This window comes from Phyllostomus hastatus, unplaced genomic scaffold, assembly GCF_019186645.2.
Source record: "Phyllostomus hastatus isolate PE091 unplaced genomic scaffold, TTU_PhHast_1.1 phas_contig_80, whole genome shotgun sequence".
NCBI classification, from domain to species: domain Eukaryota; kingdom Metazoa; phylum Chordata; class Mammalia; order Chiroptera; family Phyllostomidae; genus Phyllostomus; species Phyllostomus hastatus.
In genome coordinates, this window is record NW_025333960.1 from 30,670,490 (window position 1) to 30,688,066 (window position 17,577).

The window sequence follows — 17,577 nt, forward strand, 5'->3', positions numbered from 1 at the left end:
TCTGCAGTTGGAGGGGGTATCACCGGGAAAGCCTTTGCACCTGCACCCTCCCTGCTCCAGAGATGGCGGTTGGGGCGGCCTCACTCTCCAGTCTGAAATTAAGGACTGCTTATGGAGGAGGAGCTGAGCGACCCTGGAAATGTTCTACAAGCTTTCCGACCTTCGTGTTGGGTCTAATTCACTCATTCACCCAACATTTATTTATCAAGTGTCTGCTGCAGAAGAAACTCTGTGCTGGGCACTACAAACAGGAATGAGGGGAGGTGCAGAGGAGGCTGTGGCAGACACCCGGGCTGCCGTTCAAATCCATTGTTCTCTCCTTCGTCCTGGACAGAACCCAGACTTTGTTTGAGACAGGGCATGCCCAGTTTAATACTTTTGAAACCTCCTCTGCAACTAGTGCTAGATGTTAAAATGTAAACTCTTCTTCCTGCCTTGAACTTGGAGGTGACAGGTGGGAACGCAGCAGTCATTTGGCCACCACAGAGGAAAAAGCTGCAAGAATTAGAGACAAGGGCTTATGTTCTCAGGGCTGATGACCCAACTGCAACTGTCCACCTTAGGTCTTATTATGCAAGGAAGAGCAATTCCCATTTGTTTAAGCTATTCTTAGTTTATTGTTGTATTTCTTTGAGCCAAACATATTCCTAATTTATACAAAGGCAAACACAAAACAGTAAGTGTTGTGGAGCTATAGGGGTAGAGACAATCAGGAAGGAACAGAAGAGGAGAATCCAGGACCGCAGGGCCACAGAATCCGAGTGAGTACAGAGCTAGGGGCAGAGGGGATCAATTAGCAGCAAGAAACGCAGCAGAGATGTTAAGTGAGACGGAGATGCTGTAGCAATGAAGAGGTTACTTAGCAATGACTGTTGACAGTGGTATCCACAGAGGGGTGGCAGAACAAGAGAGGCAATAGAGGATGAGGGGTAACTGTGACATGAAGCAAGGGGACTATCATTTAGACCAGGGTTAGCAAACTGCCCACTGGACAGCTGGGCCTTGCCACATGCTTTTGTCAGTAATGTTTACTGGAGCCCAGCCACGCCCACACATTCCCCACACTGTCCACAGCTGCTTTCAGCACTACGGTGGCAGAGAGGAGATGAAGACCATTTGCTGTCCTCTGACTTAGGCCATTTTTCTACATGTGTGGCTGTGAAAGGAACAAATGGCCAAATAGTCAGAGGGAGACGTAAGGGTGAAGTTTTTGTTTTCTTTACAAAAAGACAGGAAAGACCCTCCAGAGGAGCTGCCAGTGTGGAGAGAAGAGGTGAGGCGCTGGGGAGGGAGGAACTGACCTGTGAAGAGCAGAGGAGCCGCCAGGGCAGAGTGAGAGCACACGCTGAAGGCTTCCTGGTGACACGGTGTTGTGGGCTGCTGTCTCCCGCCAGGGAGGTTTGGGATAAATTGGAAGCAGGGGCACGTGACGGATGGGTCTGCGAGAAGGTTCAGAGCCCATTCTGTGCAGACCAGAAAAAGAGAGGCCAAAAGGAGCAGGGATATTTTGCCAAATCATTTGGTCTCTGTGGGCCACAGTTCCACCATCAGTAAATTGAATTTTTACCTGGGAATTGGAAAGTCTAACCAATCAAGAATTGTACAGCACTCTGCAGCTATAAAATGTCACTGAAATGCTTAATAATAATAGAACTCTTCTGACACCAGAGTGCTGGGAGAATTAAGAGGCAGATGCTTTCACAGTGCTCGAAAGATGAAAAGCTCAGGGTAGACATTATGTCTTACTAACTACCATCATTACAGAAGGCAGGTAGCAGGCACAGTGAACATGAATTACAACTGCACAAAACCGTGCAGACTGAAACAGCTTTTTAAAGAACAAAGCAGGATGATATACATTAAAAGAGAAAGAGGTTTTTCACTTTTTCCTCTAACCTTATGAGACTGCAGCAGGTATACGGTCATTAGGTTTTAGTTTTAACCTTTTCTTCCGGCCTTTGCACCAAAGAATCATAAAATATTAGACCTGGATGGTCCCTCAGTGAAACCGACTTCTAGCCTCTCGTCTTACAGATGCTGACCGTGAGACCCGGGTAAGTCATGTCATTTAGCCCAGGGCCTAGAGCGGCCATGAGGCTCCTACTCCGGCTGCCTCCCACCAGTGCCTCCACAACAGCATCTCCACGGGAGCGCCAGGGGCTGTGTTTGCAGAAAGGGGCGGGGCAGAGGCAGTGGGCCTCTTCTTGGAGGACCACCGGACTCGGCTACATCCATGCAGCGGTGGACAGCAGGTGCACCACCTGGTGGCCGTGCGCTGGGTCAGTCCCCTGGAGAAGTGGAACTGACCAGCCCTGTGGGACCCGCCCCACCCCTCCCCGGCCCCTGGGTCCCCTGGCACAGACACTCTCAGGAGCAGGCGCTAGTGGAGAGCCCTGTCATGCTTTCTCCTGCGGAAATGTGCTCCTCAGCAACCCTCCGGGGGAGGGGGAGCAGTGATTTTCAGACCAGCTCGAAACTTCCGCCCCTCATTGCTCAAGTGACAAAAGTAGGCACTTGGACAGCACAGTGAGGATCATATCTGTTTTGAATGAAAAAAATTATACAAAAACCTACTGTTAAGCCTCTGGGGGCTACCAACCCCTTTCAGAATCTGAAGAACCCTTTCTGTAGAACAGTGTACTTATTTCGTTAATCTGACACACGGTTGGAGGAGTCTACGGTCACTGCCCCTTCGGGGGTCCCGGACCCCTCCCAATGCCTGCCCTCTCTCCACAACTGGAACCACTCTAACAGTGGTTCTCTCTAAGTGGTAAACATCTAGAGGGCTTTTCATTTTTTAATCCCTTTCTGTAGTTTCCAAATTTTCTGTGGTGACCAGGTTTTGTTTAGCATAACCACAAAAAAAGTGCTAAAAAATGAGCCTTAAAAAATACACATCCCAAACTCCTTCTACATCTGCACTCATACTGCTTTGAAGCACCCCACAGGCCTTCAGAGAGCTCCAACACACCAACTGCTCAAGTGAATTTTTATTACTGATCCTAAAACTGCTTATACTTTAATATGGCATATTTTACTGTATTTAGGTCTTTGATGGAAAATTCCAAATCGATGTATCTCATTACTCAAGGTGTTTTCACAGAAATTCTCCCAAAAAAGTATGTCTGAAGAAAATGTTCACTGACTATCTCGGTAAGTTAAAAATCTTTTTCTCTCTTGCTTACCCTTTAATTCTTTCATATCTCCAATGGCCATTTATCCAGCTCAAGGACTATATTCTCTTAAATGTCAGTTTAAGCTAATGTCAGTCCCAATAAAGCTGCATTGTCCAGGAGGCAGATTAGATCCCAATGAGATCAGACACAGGCTCTAGCCCCAAGAAGCAGCCAGGGAAGGTATGTTCCAAATGAATAAACTACAGGATAATAAGAAATATTGGAACAGATGGGTAAAGTCATCTTAGTGAGTTCTGGGAAATATCTGGTATAGACACAGAAAGAAATATGCCTCAGAAATTACTTCAATACATAAGTGACATAATATGATACAGCCTTAATGGTTGTATCCACCCCAGACAAGGCATTCCTGTCCTCTCATCCTCCCGCCAGGTCTATGAACTTGAATTTCCAAGCCAGGAGTCTCCTATTTAGCACACAGTAGCCCCAAGCAGTTTTCTCTAAAGGGCTGAGAGTCAGGAGGGATGTCATCAACCATGTCCACGAGGCCAGGCTGGCACAGCCACGGCCTCACCAGGAGCAGGATGACTGACCGCCAGTAAGAGTTCAACAGAGAAACACTGTTCGGGAATCACCTTTTCTATTACGGGCTGTGAGCAGAAATGGGTGTGGGGGCTGAGTAAGCCCATGAAAAAAGTTGGGGAGCTATTGAGCTGAGGTGATGCGGAAAAACATCAACTACCAGTTACTGAGCTGCAACAGAGGCTGCTGCTGGCTCAAGCCCAGGGAGGATGAGCCCTGCTTGGAAGGACCGAGGATGCACATGTGCAATGAACCCACCTCCCCATCGCCTGCACAGCTGCTGGAGACAAGACCACCACAGTGCTGTCCACTAGCAGAGGAGCAGTCTGGCAGAACAGAACAGATAGGCAGCAAAGAGAGGTCAAATTTAGGCTCTCCTACTTGGTAGCTATGCAGCCCAGGACAAACTCCTTCACCTCTCCAAGCCTCAGTTTTTTCATCTATAACACGGAGATATCAATACCTACCTTGCAGGGTTATTATGAGGATTAAATGAAATAACTATGTGATATGTGTTAGCAGGCACTCCTTATATAACTGGTGATTTCCAGCTTCTTAGTCAAATACATTTGCTGCTATTTAGCTGCAATGATTTTTCCAAAGCAGAAATCTGACTTCCCAGTTCCCCATTTAAAACATTTCAATGGCTCTCCTTTATGTCCAAAATAAAGAGCAAATTCCTGATTATCTAAGAAGTTTTATGTGTCCAGGGACCTGGTGAACCTCTTTCCCTTGCTCTCCTGGGCTCCAGCCACACGGGCCTTCTTTATGCTCTGGGAAAATGCAATCCTCCCCATCGCAAAGCCCTCACACAGGCTGAAAGCCCCTTCTTCTAGATCTCATCTGCTGGTTAAAAGCTTCTCATAACTTAACCCCTTTGAAAACCTTTCTCCCTCTCTGGACTAAGTCAGGCCTCCTCACAATACTCCCTTCACCTCTCTTGGACAGCACTCAGTCTGGTTTGTAATTACACTTGCAGTGGTTTACACTATGTCTTAGACAGTGACATAAAAAGGTAAGAAACGGTGCCCTTTTTTGATTATCACTGATTCCTTAGGACTCAACACCAAGGGCAATGCCTGGCCCATTTAAAAAGTTTAAAACTTGTGTTGCAAAAACGAACGGAAGTTCAGAGGGGGGTTGGGAAACACTAGCTCTTAATCCAGTTAGTCCTTCTCTGCAATACTTAACCATGTTCTGCCCGACATGCTCATTAACATTCAGTTTTTTCTTTCCTTGCTTGATTTTTAGTTATGCTGCATACAGCGCTGAACGTTCCACTGCTTCCATGCGACAGGCTCATGGGAAGTGATCCACATCGGGAAATGGCACGGGTTGGGAGAGAGTGTTAGGTGTCCTGAACTGGAACAGGGCAAAGGGTGAACTCTACCGTGAAGGCAGCTGTGGACTGAGATAAGAATAGGTTTCCTGCCCTAATCTTTCCTTCTCGGGAGGCATTTAAATGGACCTCTCTTTGTTGGGAGGTGAGAATTGAACAGGGCAACACTTACTTGTTCCCATGAAGAAATCATATGACGTTCAGCAGGTGGCTTTTCTCTGATGGTCACCTCTGTCACACCTGGGGATGATTCTGAAAGGGGAAAGAGAGTCTGTAGCACTGCAATCCGTCCGCTTCCCAATGTTGCTACCATAGAGAGGTGGAGGTGCTCAGACCAGAGAAAGTGGACATTTACAGGACTTAAACCATAGCCACAGAGCCAGACAAATTTACACTTAATGTGCAGGGTTTTTTTTGTTTGTTTGTTCTTGTGGATTTCTTAGGAAGTTGTTAAAATACACAAGATCACAACATCTGCAAATGGTGATCGTTTACTTTCTTTTTTTAATTTATTTTTAGAGAGGGAAGGGAGGGAGAAAGAGAGAGAGAGAAACATCAATGTGTGGTTGCTGGGGGTCATGGCCTGCAACCAGGCATGTACCCTGACTGGGAATCGAACCTGTGACACTTTGGTTCACAGCCCGCGCTCAATCCACTGAGCTACGCCAGCCAGGGCTGCGATTGTTTACTTTCTTCTTTCCAATTTGTATGTCTTTATTTTCTTGGCTAATTGCCCTGACTTGATTGTCCAATATAATGTTAAATATAGTGGTAAGAGAGGAATTCTCAATGTAAAGAAACAAGTAAAGATAGCAGGCCTCACATTATAAGCTTTAGAAAGTCCTGCTTGTAAGGCAGGCCCCCTGGCTGGCATCTGGAAACTTGGATTTCGGAAGGGTTCCCACCATTCCCTAGTAGGAATGGCTGCTGTGCCTAAATGTTAGTGCAAACAACACCCTTCATGCTGAACGCCTGCTTCCTTTCTGGGAGTCTGGAATTTGGAGCATACTAAGTAGAAGGTGTCTAGGTGACTGATTTGAAACAAAAGGCCTGGACTCCTAAGGGCAGGTAAGCTTCCCTAGCAAACAATGTGGACATGTTGTCACGGTGCTGGAACAATGAAGTGTGTCCCATGTGACTACACTGAGAGGACGACTGAAAACTTGCGCCTGCTTTCCCTGACACCCCCAAGTGCACGTTTCCCTCTGCGTCTGCTACAATAAATCGCAGCTTGACTACCTCCCAAGGCTGTAGTCCTCCTCGTAAACCATCAAACCTTTGTGGTCTTGGGAATCACCAAGACATTTGTCTTGATCTTGTTCTTAATGGGAAAGCATCCAATTTTTCACCATTTAAGTATGGTGCTAGCTGGGGTTTTTCGCAGATGTCCAGTATCAGGTTGAGGAAACTTGATTTCTATTCTATATACTATTTCTAGTTTACTGAGTGTTTTTTTTTTAAAATCCTGCAGCAGTGTTGGATTTTGTCAGGTTTTCTCTACAACTATTGGCATGATTATGTGGTTTTTGTCCTTTATTCTATTAACAAGGTGCATTACATTAATTGATTTTCATATGTTCAACAAATTGCAAATTCCTGTGCTAAATCACACTTGGTAATCTTTTTAATGTTGGTGAATTTGGTTTCATAGTATTTTCTTGAGGATTTTTAAATGTTTGGTTTTGGACAGAAGTCTGCAGTTCTGAAGTTATTTCTTATCTTTTAGGAAGGAGATTTTGGGAGTTTGCTTACCACACACCTACCACTGACTTCCACTACCTTGTTTTAAAAAGTCCTCTTAACATATTATCCTTTCAAAACAAAATACAAATGTAATATATATATATTTATATATAAAATTGATTTTCAATTTGTGATTATTAACTTGAAATTATAAGGTCCGATTTTATAAAGAGAATGTTTAACTGGACACTAAATTCACCATGTGTTTAATTACCAGAGTTGTTTAATTCCTTAGGTACCTTTTCCCTTGAAGTGGCACCAGTTTGCCAAACATCTGAAATGCATAATAGAATATATTAAAAGTATAAATGGAATTTTAAATGTTTACAGTCATTTAATTATTCAGGTTTTTAAATCAAACTGACTGTCTATGGGAAATTTAGTTGGCTTGACTTGAGTGGTTTAAATATTACTCAGAAGAAAATAATTTATTTACAGAAAAATCCCTAGATTTATAAAGAGAATAATGAAGCAGGCCTGTAAAATAGTGAGGCCTATCTGACTAAGCCCAGGAATAACAGCTGACTAAGCCCAGGAATAACAGAAGTAACAGAGCAGAAGTCTGGATAAGAATTAAGAGATAGGATATAGGTGGTCTTGATGAGATCTCTTCTTGCCCCGCTCTGTAACTTCATTTCTAAAATGTATCACTTCTCCCAATCACATCATAGTGTTTCATGTCTCATTTACTGTTTTAGACACTGGGAAACACAGGTGAGAACAAGACACAGTTCCTATGCTCAGGGACTTCTATTACATAAAAGAAAGACAAGCTTAAAAAGCAACCAAATAAATACAATTTATTTGTCTTAATAAATAATTTCAAGTAGTGATAAGGCCATAAGGATAAAAAATGTAGGTTAAGATAAGAGACTGATAAAGGAAGGATGTTGGGTATAATCAGGGAAGACTTCTCCGAAGTGGTGATATTTAATCAGAGATCTGAATGAAATGAGGGAGACAGATTTAGAGGAAAGTAATTTCAGTGAAGGGTCTAGCAAACTGCAAAGGTTAATATATTTATGATACAACAAGGACACCCTGTGGCAAAAGCACAGTGAAAATATGGTCAGAAAGACAGATAAGAGCAGACCACAAGAGTACTGGTACAGTATTTGGATTTCACTATAAATGTGATGGTAGGACATCCAAGCATGTTATTCAGCCAGCTTAGTCTGCCTCTCGATTATCTGGCTAACTCCCATTTGTCCTTCAAAATCTAGCATCATGTGTGGGGTATACTCCTTAACTCTCCAGATTAGGTCAATCACCACCTCCTGTGTGCTGCTTCAGAACAATAGATTACTGACTTCCTCTCACACTTCTGGGGACCTCGTCTTTTGATTTTTTCCACGTGTTAATCCCCCCCCCCACACACACACATCTTTGTAGTCCCAGAGTCTAACATAACGGTGGGTGCTAAGTAAAGGCACGATACAGGGAAAACACCCATTCAGTAGTGCAAGGCTAAACTCTTTTGGACTATAACACAGAGGTGCGTGGGTGTTGTTGCCCAGGAAGGCTGGCTGCAGCCTTCTTCCAGCTCATTCTGTCACTAGAGGAAAGACTTCAAAGACCTCCATTGGCCAATAATGCATCTCGGACCCCAATTCCCAACTGTCAGGTGCCTGCTGTCTCTCCTTTGCACGTTTTTGCCCATTCTTACCGGCGCCTGTAGCGGGACCTGGAGTGGGGAGAACCTTCGGGATTCCCAGCTCTGTGTCCGAACACTCCCGGCAAAGCTCCCCCTTTCTTCCTTAACAACGGAAGTCGCAGCAACCATGCCCGCTGGCATACAAGGTCCACCGTCGCCCCGCCACTCTGTGCTTCTAGTGCACGCCTCCTTGCCCCGCAGTCGCCTCCCTGCCCCGCAGTCGCCTCCCAGGCTTCCGGCCCCACTCACCTAGGATGCGGGTGATCCCCAGGGTCAGCTTCTCCAGGAGCGGCTTGCTGGAGCCCACAGGCGCGGGCGGCAGCTCCTCCATAGCTCGCGTCCCGGATCCGCGCGCGGCCGGGGCAGCAGAGGAGACCAAACGGGTGAGCTGGCGGGGCCGCAGCGTTGCACACCGCCCCCGAGCCTCGGCCATCAAGTTCACGGCATGCCGGGAGTTGTAGTGCTCACCGCCTGAGACCGAGGCAGGGATGCGATGAGGATCCGGGGCCGGTCTGGCAGTAGTTACGCGGTGAGCTCGTTCCCGCGGCCTCGGCCCGAGCCGGCGGGACACAGCGACGCCTCCGCCCTGACACTCCCGCCCCACCGGGGCCGACCGCCCAGGCGGAGGCGGGCCTCTGCGCAGAGCGGCCAATGGGGACGAGGCCTGGAGTCCGGGGCGGGGCGGCCGCAGCACGGCGTCCCGAGTGGCGGTTGTTTCAAGATGGCGGACGTGGCGGGCCCCTCCCGCCCCGGCGGCGCGGCGTTCTGGACACGGGACTGTATCCTTTGCCCGCCTGGCAGGGGGCGCCGGCGCCTTCCCCGGGGCGGTGAGCGGCGAGTGGTCGCGTGGGACTCAGCGGCGAGGGAAGCGTGATGCTAACCCCGTGGGCGGGGCCGTTCTGTCCCGCGGCCGTCCAGGTGCCGGGCTTTTCGCCTTGCTTGGGGATTCAGTGGCTGAACGCCTGATACAGTCTCCAGGCTGGGGTTCCAGGTGTGGGACTGAATGCAGATGTTGCCCAGCCGTCTTTGGCGGTGAGCTCTGGGAAGATGACCTACAATCGTGGCTCAGCCTGGGGCTGGGAGCACACTCCAGCCTTGGGTGACATCCGGCCGGCCAGGCAAAATGAGCTTGTGGAGGAGAGAAGGGTGTTGGATGATCAAGGAGCCTTTTCTTGTTGGCTTAGGAGTGCCCTCGGTCTGCGCTGTTTAGGAGGATGTCAGGATCTTGTTGGACTTGGAAGGCCTGTTAGTGATGATGTATTTTCGTACTGAGATTTTCTGAGAGGCGTGGTGTTTGCTTTCACGGGGACCTGGTCTTGTGGCGCCGGCTGTTGAATGAGCTGCAGATCATCGTGACTGGATGTAGTGTAGATTTACATGTAGTTTGCAGGTCACCTCTGGCAGGATAAAAAGTGCTTGGGTTGTTTTGGGTTGGAGAAACTGTAGAGCTCTTTTACTGTGGTGGTGGGCTTCTCAGTTCAATATCTATGATGAAATGAGTGACGTAAGTGGTTCTTTCCCTGGGATAGTTACACTGTACCGGCCTGAGCTTTTGTCCTGATAATTGACTCCTGTGTTCGTTGGAGGAGTGTTACAGGAAAGCAGGGCGATAGTGTATTGGGTGCCTGCTGAGGCGAGTCGTTTTGTTTGTTTGCTCGGACTGGTGATGGCATTGTTTGAGGCATTGCTGTTAACTTTGTGTATTCTTTGCACACTTCTACTTAGTTCCCAGTGAAACTTACAAGATCATATGATCAGTTTCTCTTATTTGAGTTACTAGAATTAAAGTGTCATGCCATGGAGAGAGGGATATTTTTGCATTCCGTGCTATTCAGTGTTTGGTGGTATACACTTTCCAAACATAATCACCACTTGTCTCTAGTAGGTTCGTGAGAATCAAGTGAAATCATGTACATACACTGGATAAAGGCAAACTAGTGCACCGTGCAAATTAAGTATTTTTTTCCTTTAGAGGATTTGTGCATTGGGAACAACCGAGCTAAGTTAAGAAGTCAGGAAATTGTGATGAGTTTTTTTCTCTTGAAACACTGCCTCTGCAATGACAATTTTGTGAAAGAGGAGATATCTGAAGGTTATTAACTTGTAATGTGCTTCTTTGTTTTAATCATTTTCATAAGCACATATGCCCAATGATATACTTCTGATATAGAATAAATGGTTTGGGGGAGGGGAGATAACCTGTTACAGCGGTATTGATTCAGTTAATAGGCATGTGAACTGAATCCACCTACTCGGGCTCAGCAGCCCTCTAGTTTCAATTCATGTCGTCCCAGTACTCCCTATCGCATACAGAAGTTACATATCTTCCTTTTCCCTTAAATTCTCTTTAAAAATTTATATGAAATACTCACCTACCCATTGAAAATGAGGAATTGAGGTTATATGAGGAAAACAGTGGTGATTGATTACATTCTACAGAAATTCAGATGTTTGAAAGGAATTGCAGGTTTACTAGGATTACCTGTTTCCCCAGCCTGTTCCAACATTTAGCCTCAGATATCTTCATTTTATATCTCCATAGGACTTAAAAGCAATGTGAAAGGTGATTGTTGCTGGTTTTCAATAAAAAAAGCATAACGATACTTATGAATCATTTGGTTTAGTCATGTGTCTTTGAATCTTGATCTCTTCTTGTCATATTGATGACTTCCCAGACAACCCCAAAGACTTTTGGTAGAACTTTCTCTAAAAAAAGACCAAAAAATATCTATCTATAATCCAGTATTCTTTTCATACTATTGAAAGAAAGATTGGTCAGTGCTTCCCCTGAACAACTAGAGAAATGTGATTGAGAGATTTCCCATCCTAGATATTTCCATCATGTGGGGACAGATCATCTGTGACTGAATGTCATTGTTTTTTCACTGTTGAGTTAATGCATCTCCTGCACAGTATGATTCAACAGTGCTGCTTTGTACAAGTTATGTCTTTGTACCTAATGTATAAACGATAGATATGCCATGCTATCATTTTATGGGTTAAATCTTCGAGTAAATTTAAGACCCTTCAGCCATAAACTGCTTTCCTGCTTTATTATAGTTCCTGGTAATATCAGAAGTTAGTGTTTCTACAGTATTTAAATTTGATTGCTTAAATGCTCTTGTGTATTATCATTAACAGTGTTAGCAACTTGATAATAACAAATATGAATTATGAGGGACCCGATCAAAACATTGCTGTAGCTATAATGACTGCCATTGACTTTTCAATTAAAACTAGACAAAGGCTTAATGTTTATTCTTAAAATAATATGTAGGCACACCTTGAAGATATTGTGGGTTTGGTTCTAGACCACTGAATATTGCAATAAAGCCAGTCATAATCTTTCTGGTGGAGAGTCTTACCTTCAATTTGTTAAAATGCAGCATCTGTGAAGCACAATAAAGTGAAATGCAGTAAAATGAGGTATGCCTGTGCTAACCAGGAAAGTCACTGTGGTCAGTAGTAATTATATTTGTACACATGTGTTGCTGGTTAGTGAGTAAAGCTCAAGAGGTTAGAGTCGAATGGGCAGTACTAAGTTCATTTTCTTCAGGTCCCAGTGATCTGGGATAGGCATGCTTTTTCCTCTACCATTTCTGCCTTGTATTTCTAATTACTACTTTAATTCTGGGGCTTTGATAGATTAGTATCAGCATTAAGGATGCATTTTAACTTGTACTCATCTTATTGAGATGCTTCCAAAGAAACCAAAATAGAACTAAGGTGGCGTATAGAAGGAATAAGAGGTCCAATATGAGCTTGGTATATATTGTATCTCTTTGACTTTCCTATCTTTCCTATAAAATATACACTTGTTGGGAATCTCTGTATTTGAAGAAGGTAAATATTTGGGTTCTTAAGATGAAGATTGATTAGAAAGGATAAGTTGGATAGAGGCAATTCTAAATATGTTTATTCTCTCTCTCTTTTTTTTTTTTATGGATCTCAGAGAGAGGAAGCGGGGAGGGGAGAGAGACAGACAGGCAGGCAGAGACACATTTGTTCCACCTATTTATGCAATCATTGGCCGCTTCTTACTTGTGTCCTGACGGGGGATGGAACCCTCCACCTTGGTGTATTGGGACGATGCTCCAACCAGCTGAGTTATCTGCTGGGGCCTATTTAGTCTTATTTTTAAAAACATTTGTTAAGGTCAGTTTATTTAGTGGTTTTTATGTTGAAAAGAAATTTAATGTGGATGTAGCTAATAGGTTTTACCTGCACATTTTGAACAAGCTAAAGAAAGATAACACTGAAACTTGTTGGACAGTGCCTCATGAAATTAAATATCAGTTTTATTCTTGACTTTGAGCCAGGCATTTGATATTTGGAGATACGACATTGAACAACACAAGATGAAAATCTTTACCCGCTTGGTGCTTCCATTTTAGTGATATGAGATGGGGCTGTGAATAAGTAAAATATATGTCCAATGATTATATGTGCTATGGAAAGGGGTAGCTATCAGGGGGGTCTTTTATCTCTGATTTTAGCCAATACCATGCTATTTTGATTATTACAGCTTTTGTAACATAGTTCAAAGTCAGAAGGCACAGTGCCACTAGCTTTGTTCTTTTTTTCTCAGGGTTGTGGCTATTTGGGGTCTTTTGAGGTTTCATACAAATTTTAGGATAATTTATGCTATGTCTGTGAAACTGCCATTGGAATTTTGACAGGGAGTGCATTAGATCTACAGGTGGCTTTGAGTATGGACATCTTAACAATATTCTTCCAATTCATGAGCATGAAATACATTTCCATTTATTTGTGTCTTCTTTATTTTTTTATCAGTGTCTTATAATTTTCATCGTACAGGTTTTTCACCCCCTTGGTAGAATTTATTCCTCAGTATTTTATTCTTTTTAAGGCAATTGTAAATGGGATTGTTTTCTTAATTTCTGTGGTATTTCATTATTAGTGTATAGAAATATTACAGCTTTTTGTATATTGATTTTGTATCCTGCAACTTTACTGGTTTTGTGTATTAGTTTTAACAGTTTTTAATGTGGAGTCTTTAAGGTTTTCTCTTATAATATGTCATCCTCAAATAGAAGCTTCTGGAAGGTCTCTATAGTTTGTTTTTTTTAAGAAATAGGAAATAAAGTTATTAGGTGACAGTAACAATGAGGAAATGGTGTCAAGTTTAAGGAAAGAGGAGAAACTATAATATACTTGGTGAGCTTTCAGATTAAGGTATTCAGTAGCTGGTTTTTCCAGTTGTGAGCAAGCTTCTATGCGAATAGCCTAAGGAAGTGTAGTATTTTTTTCCAGGACTCTGTTATGTTCGTCCATAGGTCACCCTTGGAGAATATTCTGCAAATCCATCGTTACTGTGCCTTCTAATTGAAGATAGCATTGTAGGGAGCATATCCTGAATCATCTTGGATTTTTTTCCCCTGGGTCCTTTATTCCATATGTATATTTCCAGGAGCAAAAAATGAGTCATGTACATATGTATTGAGTACCTACTGTGTGTGCTATCCCCCAAAATATAAAAAATAAGAGTTTTGCTGTTAAATGGAGTCTGCACAATTTAATTTTGTAAGGTTTTTTTTTTTATCTTAGATGTCAGTGAATTTAGAAATTGTCTACTGCTGTGTTAGTTGCTCCCAGTTTGGAGTAGTGAGGTCTAATTTTTTGTATACTTGTCTTATGTTCCTCTTAAAATACCAGCTCTGTTTCTGGTATTTAAGGGAATTTACAGTTTAGGGGCACTAGTTATCAGCCAAAATCTTGAAGCTGTGATAGTGTATGTGCTGCTCCAGAAAGCTGTTGGAAATCAGCTGGCAGCTCAGACAGTGGGCATGGTCTGTCACCTTCGTGTTCCTAAATTCCTGTCGGAATTCTCTGCATGTCTGCTCAGCATTTCCCGGAAAGACTCCATTACTAAGGTTAATCATGAGCTGAAATACATGGACTTTTTCAACATGTTATTAAATCCCCTATTTTATTCCATCCCTTTTCTGGAAGGAAATAGTTCATAATTGATTGTCTGGAAATCTTGGAAAAGAAAACATTTTATCAAAAAACAGATGACTTTGGAATGTTCTAGATCATTGGAATAAAATGTTTAGATGCTTCCTTCTTGTAAGTGTTATCAAACTGTGGACATATCTGGATTTAGATATGTTTCTGAATAAAATTTTGTTTCTGGAAAAAATGCTTTCTTATTGTATTGGTTCTCTTTCTCAAGCAGTATTATGATCTTAGTGGCCTTTCTAAATTTCTCTTTTTGAAATTCAAAATACTGTAGTTCTTTTTGTCTTAAATTTCTTCCATTTGTTAAATAGGGCTTCTTGGGACATTTCACGTATACACTACAAAGAATAAAAAAATGCCTTTGTGTTTGCATGATTGACTTGCCCTCAAACAGTGTTTGTTTTTCAAAGATAAAGCTCATTTTAAAAGTATTTATATTCATGCCTAAAGTAACTTGTCAGCTTTCCAGCACTGAAGCACTGAACTCTTGGTTCACAAAAGGAAAGGAAATGAAAGGATCCGAATGGCAGAATTTGTAGTATAGGATATCTCACTTGGGAATAAATTGGATGAAAGTTTTATGGAACTAGGCCATCCAAAATTTTTACAAAATATATAGCTGTGACTTTATAAAAATGAACTTTAAAAGAATATTAACTTTGCTACATTTAAGTCACTTACTTTGCTTCAAAGTTTTGTTTTTAAAAGGTAGTTATATATTCCAAGGTCAATAGGAATTATGAATTATAACAAAAGTACAGAAGAGAGGCAGCACTTGGATATTGGATAATCTTTACTAGTATTTTCCTTCATGTCTTCCTGCATAGTTTCTGATGAAGAACAATCAGTAGTATATGTTCCAGGTATGATTTTCTATGTTAATTTGGTAAGCTTTCTTTGCTTAGGAGAAAGGTAAAACATCAGGATGAATTTACAGGTGTAACTAGTTGTGGAACAGTTCATTAGATCCTAAAATTTAAAAAAATAGTATGACCCTATTAAGGTTAAAAATACTTTATGTATTAAGGAGTAAGAGATTTTTACTATTTTTATAAGTAATAGCTTAAATTTAATATTTCAAAGAAAAACATGAAAACTTCTTGATACAGAGTTTATGCAGTAGACTCTAAAGTTTACTGAACTATCAAAAGTACCCCAATTATGTGACAAATCAGACCTTTAATTTCCCCTAAGTTAAGGTATGTGTGGCATGTTGTAACTTACTGGCTTTAATATGACTTATGAATGTGCCAGCACCTTTTAAAAATATTGCAGTTGAATCTTTAATGTATTCAAAACAATCTTTTCATGATTCATTATTTATTCAGAGAGCTTTAAAATGAAGCGAGTGTTTTCCCTATCAGGTCCTATAAAGCAGAGGATATCAACAGAGAGGTTGATGGGGGGAGGGCTGAAGAGTATGAGAAAATATAATTTTAAAGTCTAATGTGATACAAATCCTTAGGAATTTCTGCAGAAGGAAATATCAGATCAAGACACAAGTTGATGAGCCCAAAAGCTAATGTTAAATTCAAGACTTCCAGGGTGGCTGCTGATTCGGTCTCCATGGATTCTTTAAAAGGTGCAGGAGATTCCATAAATGAACAGGTACAGTAATTTCTTATTTGTTTTTTTTGTTATTCTTCAGTTTTTTATGAATACTGACCAGTAACTGATTTTTCTTTGCTAACTGTCCATTGATGGTCATTGGTGCCAATTCAGTGCCAACAAGAATTCCCAATTTGGAGTCTGGTGAAGACAGAAACTTTATTCAGTGCAAAACAGCTCAGTTGTGATACAGCCTGGCTGTGAAAACAGTGAGGCTGTGGAGCAGCTCAGTAATGTTATAGCTCAGTTAAAAGCAGCGTGGTTGTGAAGAGGCCCTGGGGTGAAGCCCTCTGGGGTTTGTCAGCTCTGCTCTGGTATTTGCCACCTGCTTAGGTCCCTTGTCTTGTGTCAGTCTGCCTCTGCACAGGTCTGCCTCTGAGCCAGCCACCTCCACTCCACTCCTCTGGTCGCCCATCTTTAGAGTTTCATTTCCAGCTGGGAAAATTCAACCTCCCTCTTCCATGGAAAAGGAAAGGGTGTTCCTACAGCCAATGGGGAGCTGACTTAAAAAGATAGAAGTCTCTGCCCAAAGTTCTGATTGGCCTGTCCTCATGCAATTGAGGACTCCAAATTGTTGCAGTTTTATTGGCCCAAAAAGCAATGTCCTGATTGGTCAGAATGGAGTTGTTCTGATTGGTTGGTGGAGATATTGATGGCAAAGCCTCAGCCCTATTGGTTGAAACAGAATTCCAGGAACTCCTCTTTGTATAAGGGATGGCTCAGGATGACAGAAACACAGTGCTGGGAAGCAATTCAGTGCAGGAGACAGGCAGCTTAATGTAGGCTTCTCCCTGAAGTGTGGTTTGTGTGAGAGGCCTCTATTACTTTTAGGCTCTGTTTTTTCTGTGTGTGTGTTTGTTTTTTGATTTTTAATTTAAACCCAGTGAAGCCATTATGATCCCTTCTTAGTAGAGTATCTTCTTTCTCAGGGTCCACATGACCAATAACTGATACCGTTTGCTTGGGTAGAAGAGTCATTGAAAGAACATTAGATGATCTATAAGCATTCTGAAAAGATGCAAATACGGAGGATTCTAGGGTGCTTTGATGATGCGTAGTATGAATATAAAGTGTTTAGCTTCAAAATATCTGAGCTTTAAGACTTGGCTAAGAAAATTCATTATCTTGGTATGTCTCAAAGACCTGCATTCTGGCTCTCACCGTTGTGGCTCGGTTGGGTGCTGTACTGCAAAGTGAAAGGTTCCTGGTCAGGGCACTTGCCTGGGTTGCAGGTTCTCTCCCCTGTCAGGGCGGGGCCTTGGGCAAGAGGTATCTGATCAATGTTTCTCTCTCATCTCACATCCATGTTTCTCTCTCTCTCTTTCTCCCTTCCCCTCTCTCTAAAAATAAAATCTTAAAAAAAAATGAAGGCCTACATTCTGGTCTGTGTGGAGTTAGTAAAACTCACAACTCTTTTTTATATTAGATGTCTTTTGTGATTTTTGTTCATTTGAATTTTTTGGTTGATGATGAATAAACCCTTAAATGTAAGAAAGATATTTTCATTGAAAGGAAATTAGCCTGCATTATTA

At 42.5% G+C, this 17,577-nt stretch overlaps 2 protein-coding genes across 5 annotated transcripts in view; one reads left to right on the top strand and one right to left on the bottom strand.

Moving 5' to 3' along the window:
* The window catches only part of TPGS2 (tubulin polyglutamylase complex subunit 2), a 29,585-nt gene extending 20,548 nt beyond the window's left edge, over window positions 1-9,037 (bottom strand). Inside the window, exons 1-2 of one of the 3 annotated variants that reach the window (XM_045849869.1) lie at window positions 8,705-9,037; window positions 5,231-5,310 (exon numbers count right to left, since the gene is read on the bottom strand). In XM_045849869.1, the coding sequence (XP_045705825.1) occupies window positions 5,231-5,310; window positions 8,705-8,888 (264 nt within the window). In that variant the 5' untranslated portion in view covers window positions 8,889-9,037. Of the gene's footprint in view, window positions 1-5,230; window positions 5,311-8,467; window positions 8,611-8,704 lie in introns of those variants that run through there. The other 2 variants (XM_045849867.1, XM_045849868.1) reach the window with 2 other exon arrangements.
* Window positions 8,949-17,577, top strand: part of KIAA1328 (KIAA1328 ortholog) — a 230,727-nt gene continuing 222,098 nt past the window's right edge. Inside the window, exons 1-3 of one of the 2 annotated variants that reach the window (XM_045849863.1) lie at window positions 8,949-9,234; window positions 15,265-15,300; window positions 15,903-16,045. In XM_045849863.1, the coding sequence (XP_045705819.1) occupies window positions 8,949-9,234; window positions 15,265-15,300; window positions 15,903-16,045 (465 nt within the window). Of the gene's footprint in view, window positions 9,235-9,302; window positions 9,488-15,264; window positions 15,301-15,902; window positions 16,046-17,577 lie in introns of those variants that run through there. The other variant, XM_045849864.1, reaches the window with a different exon arrangement.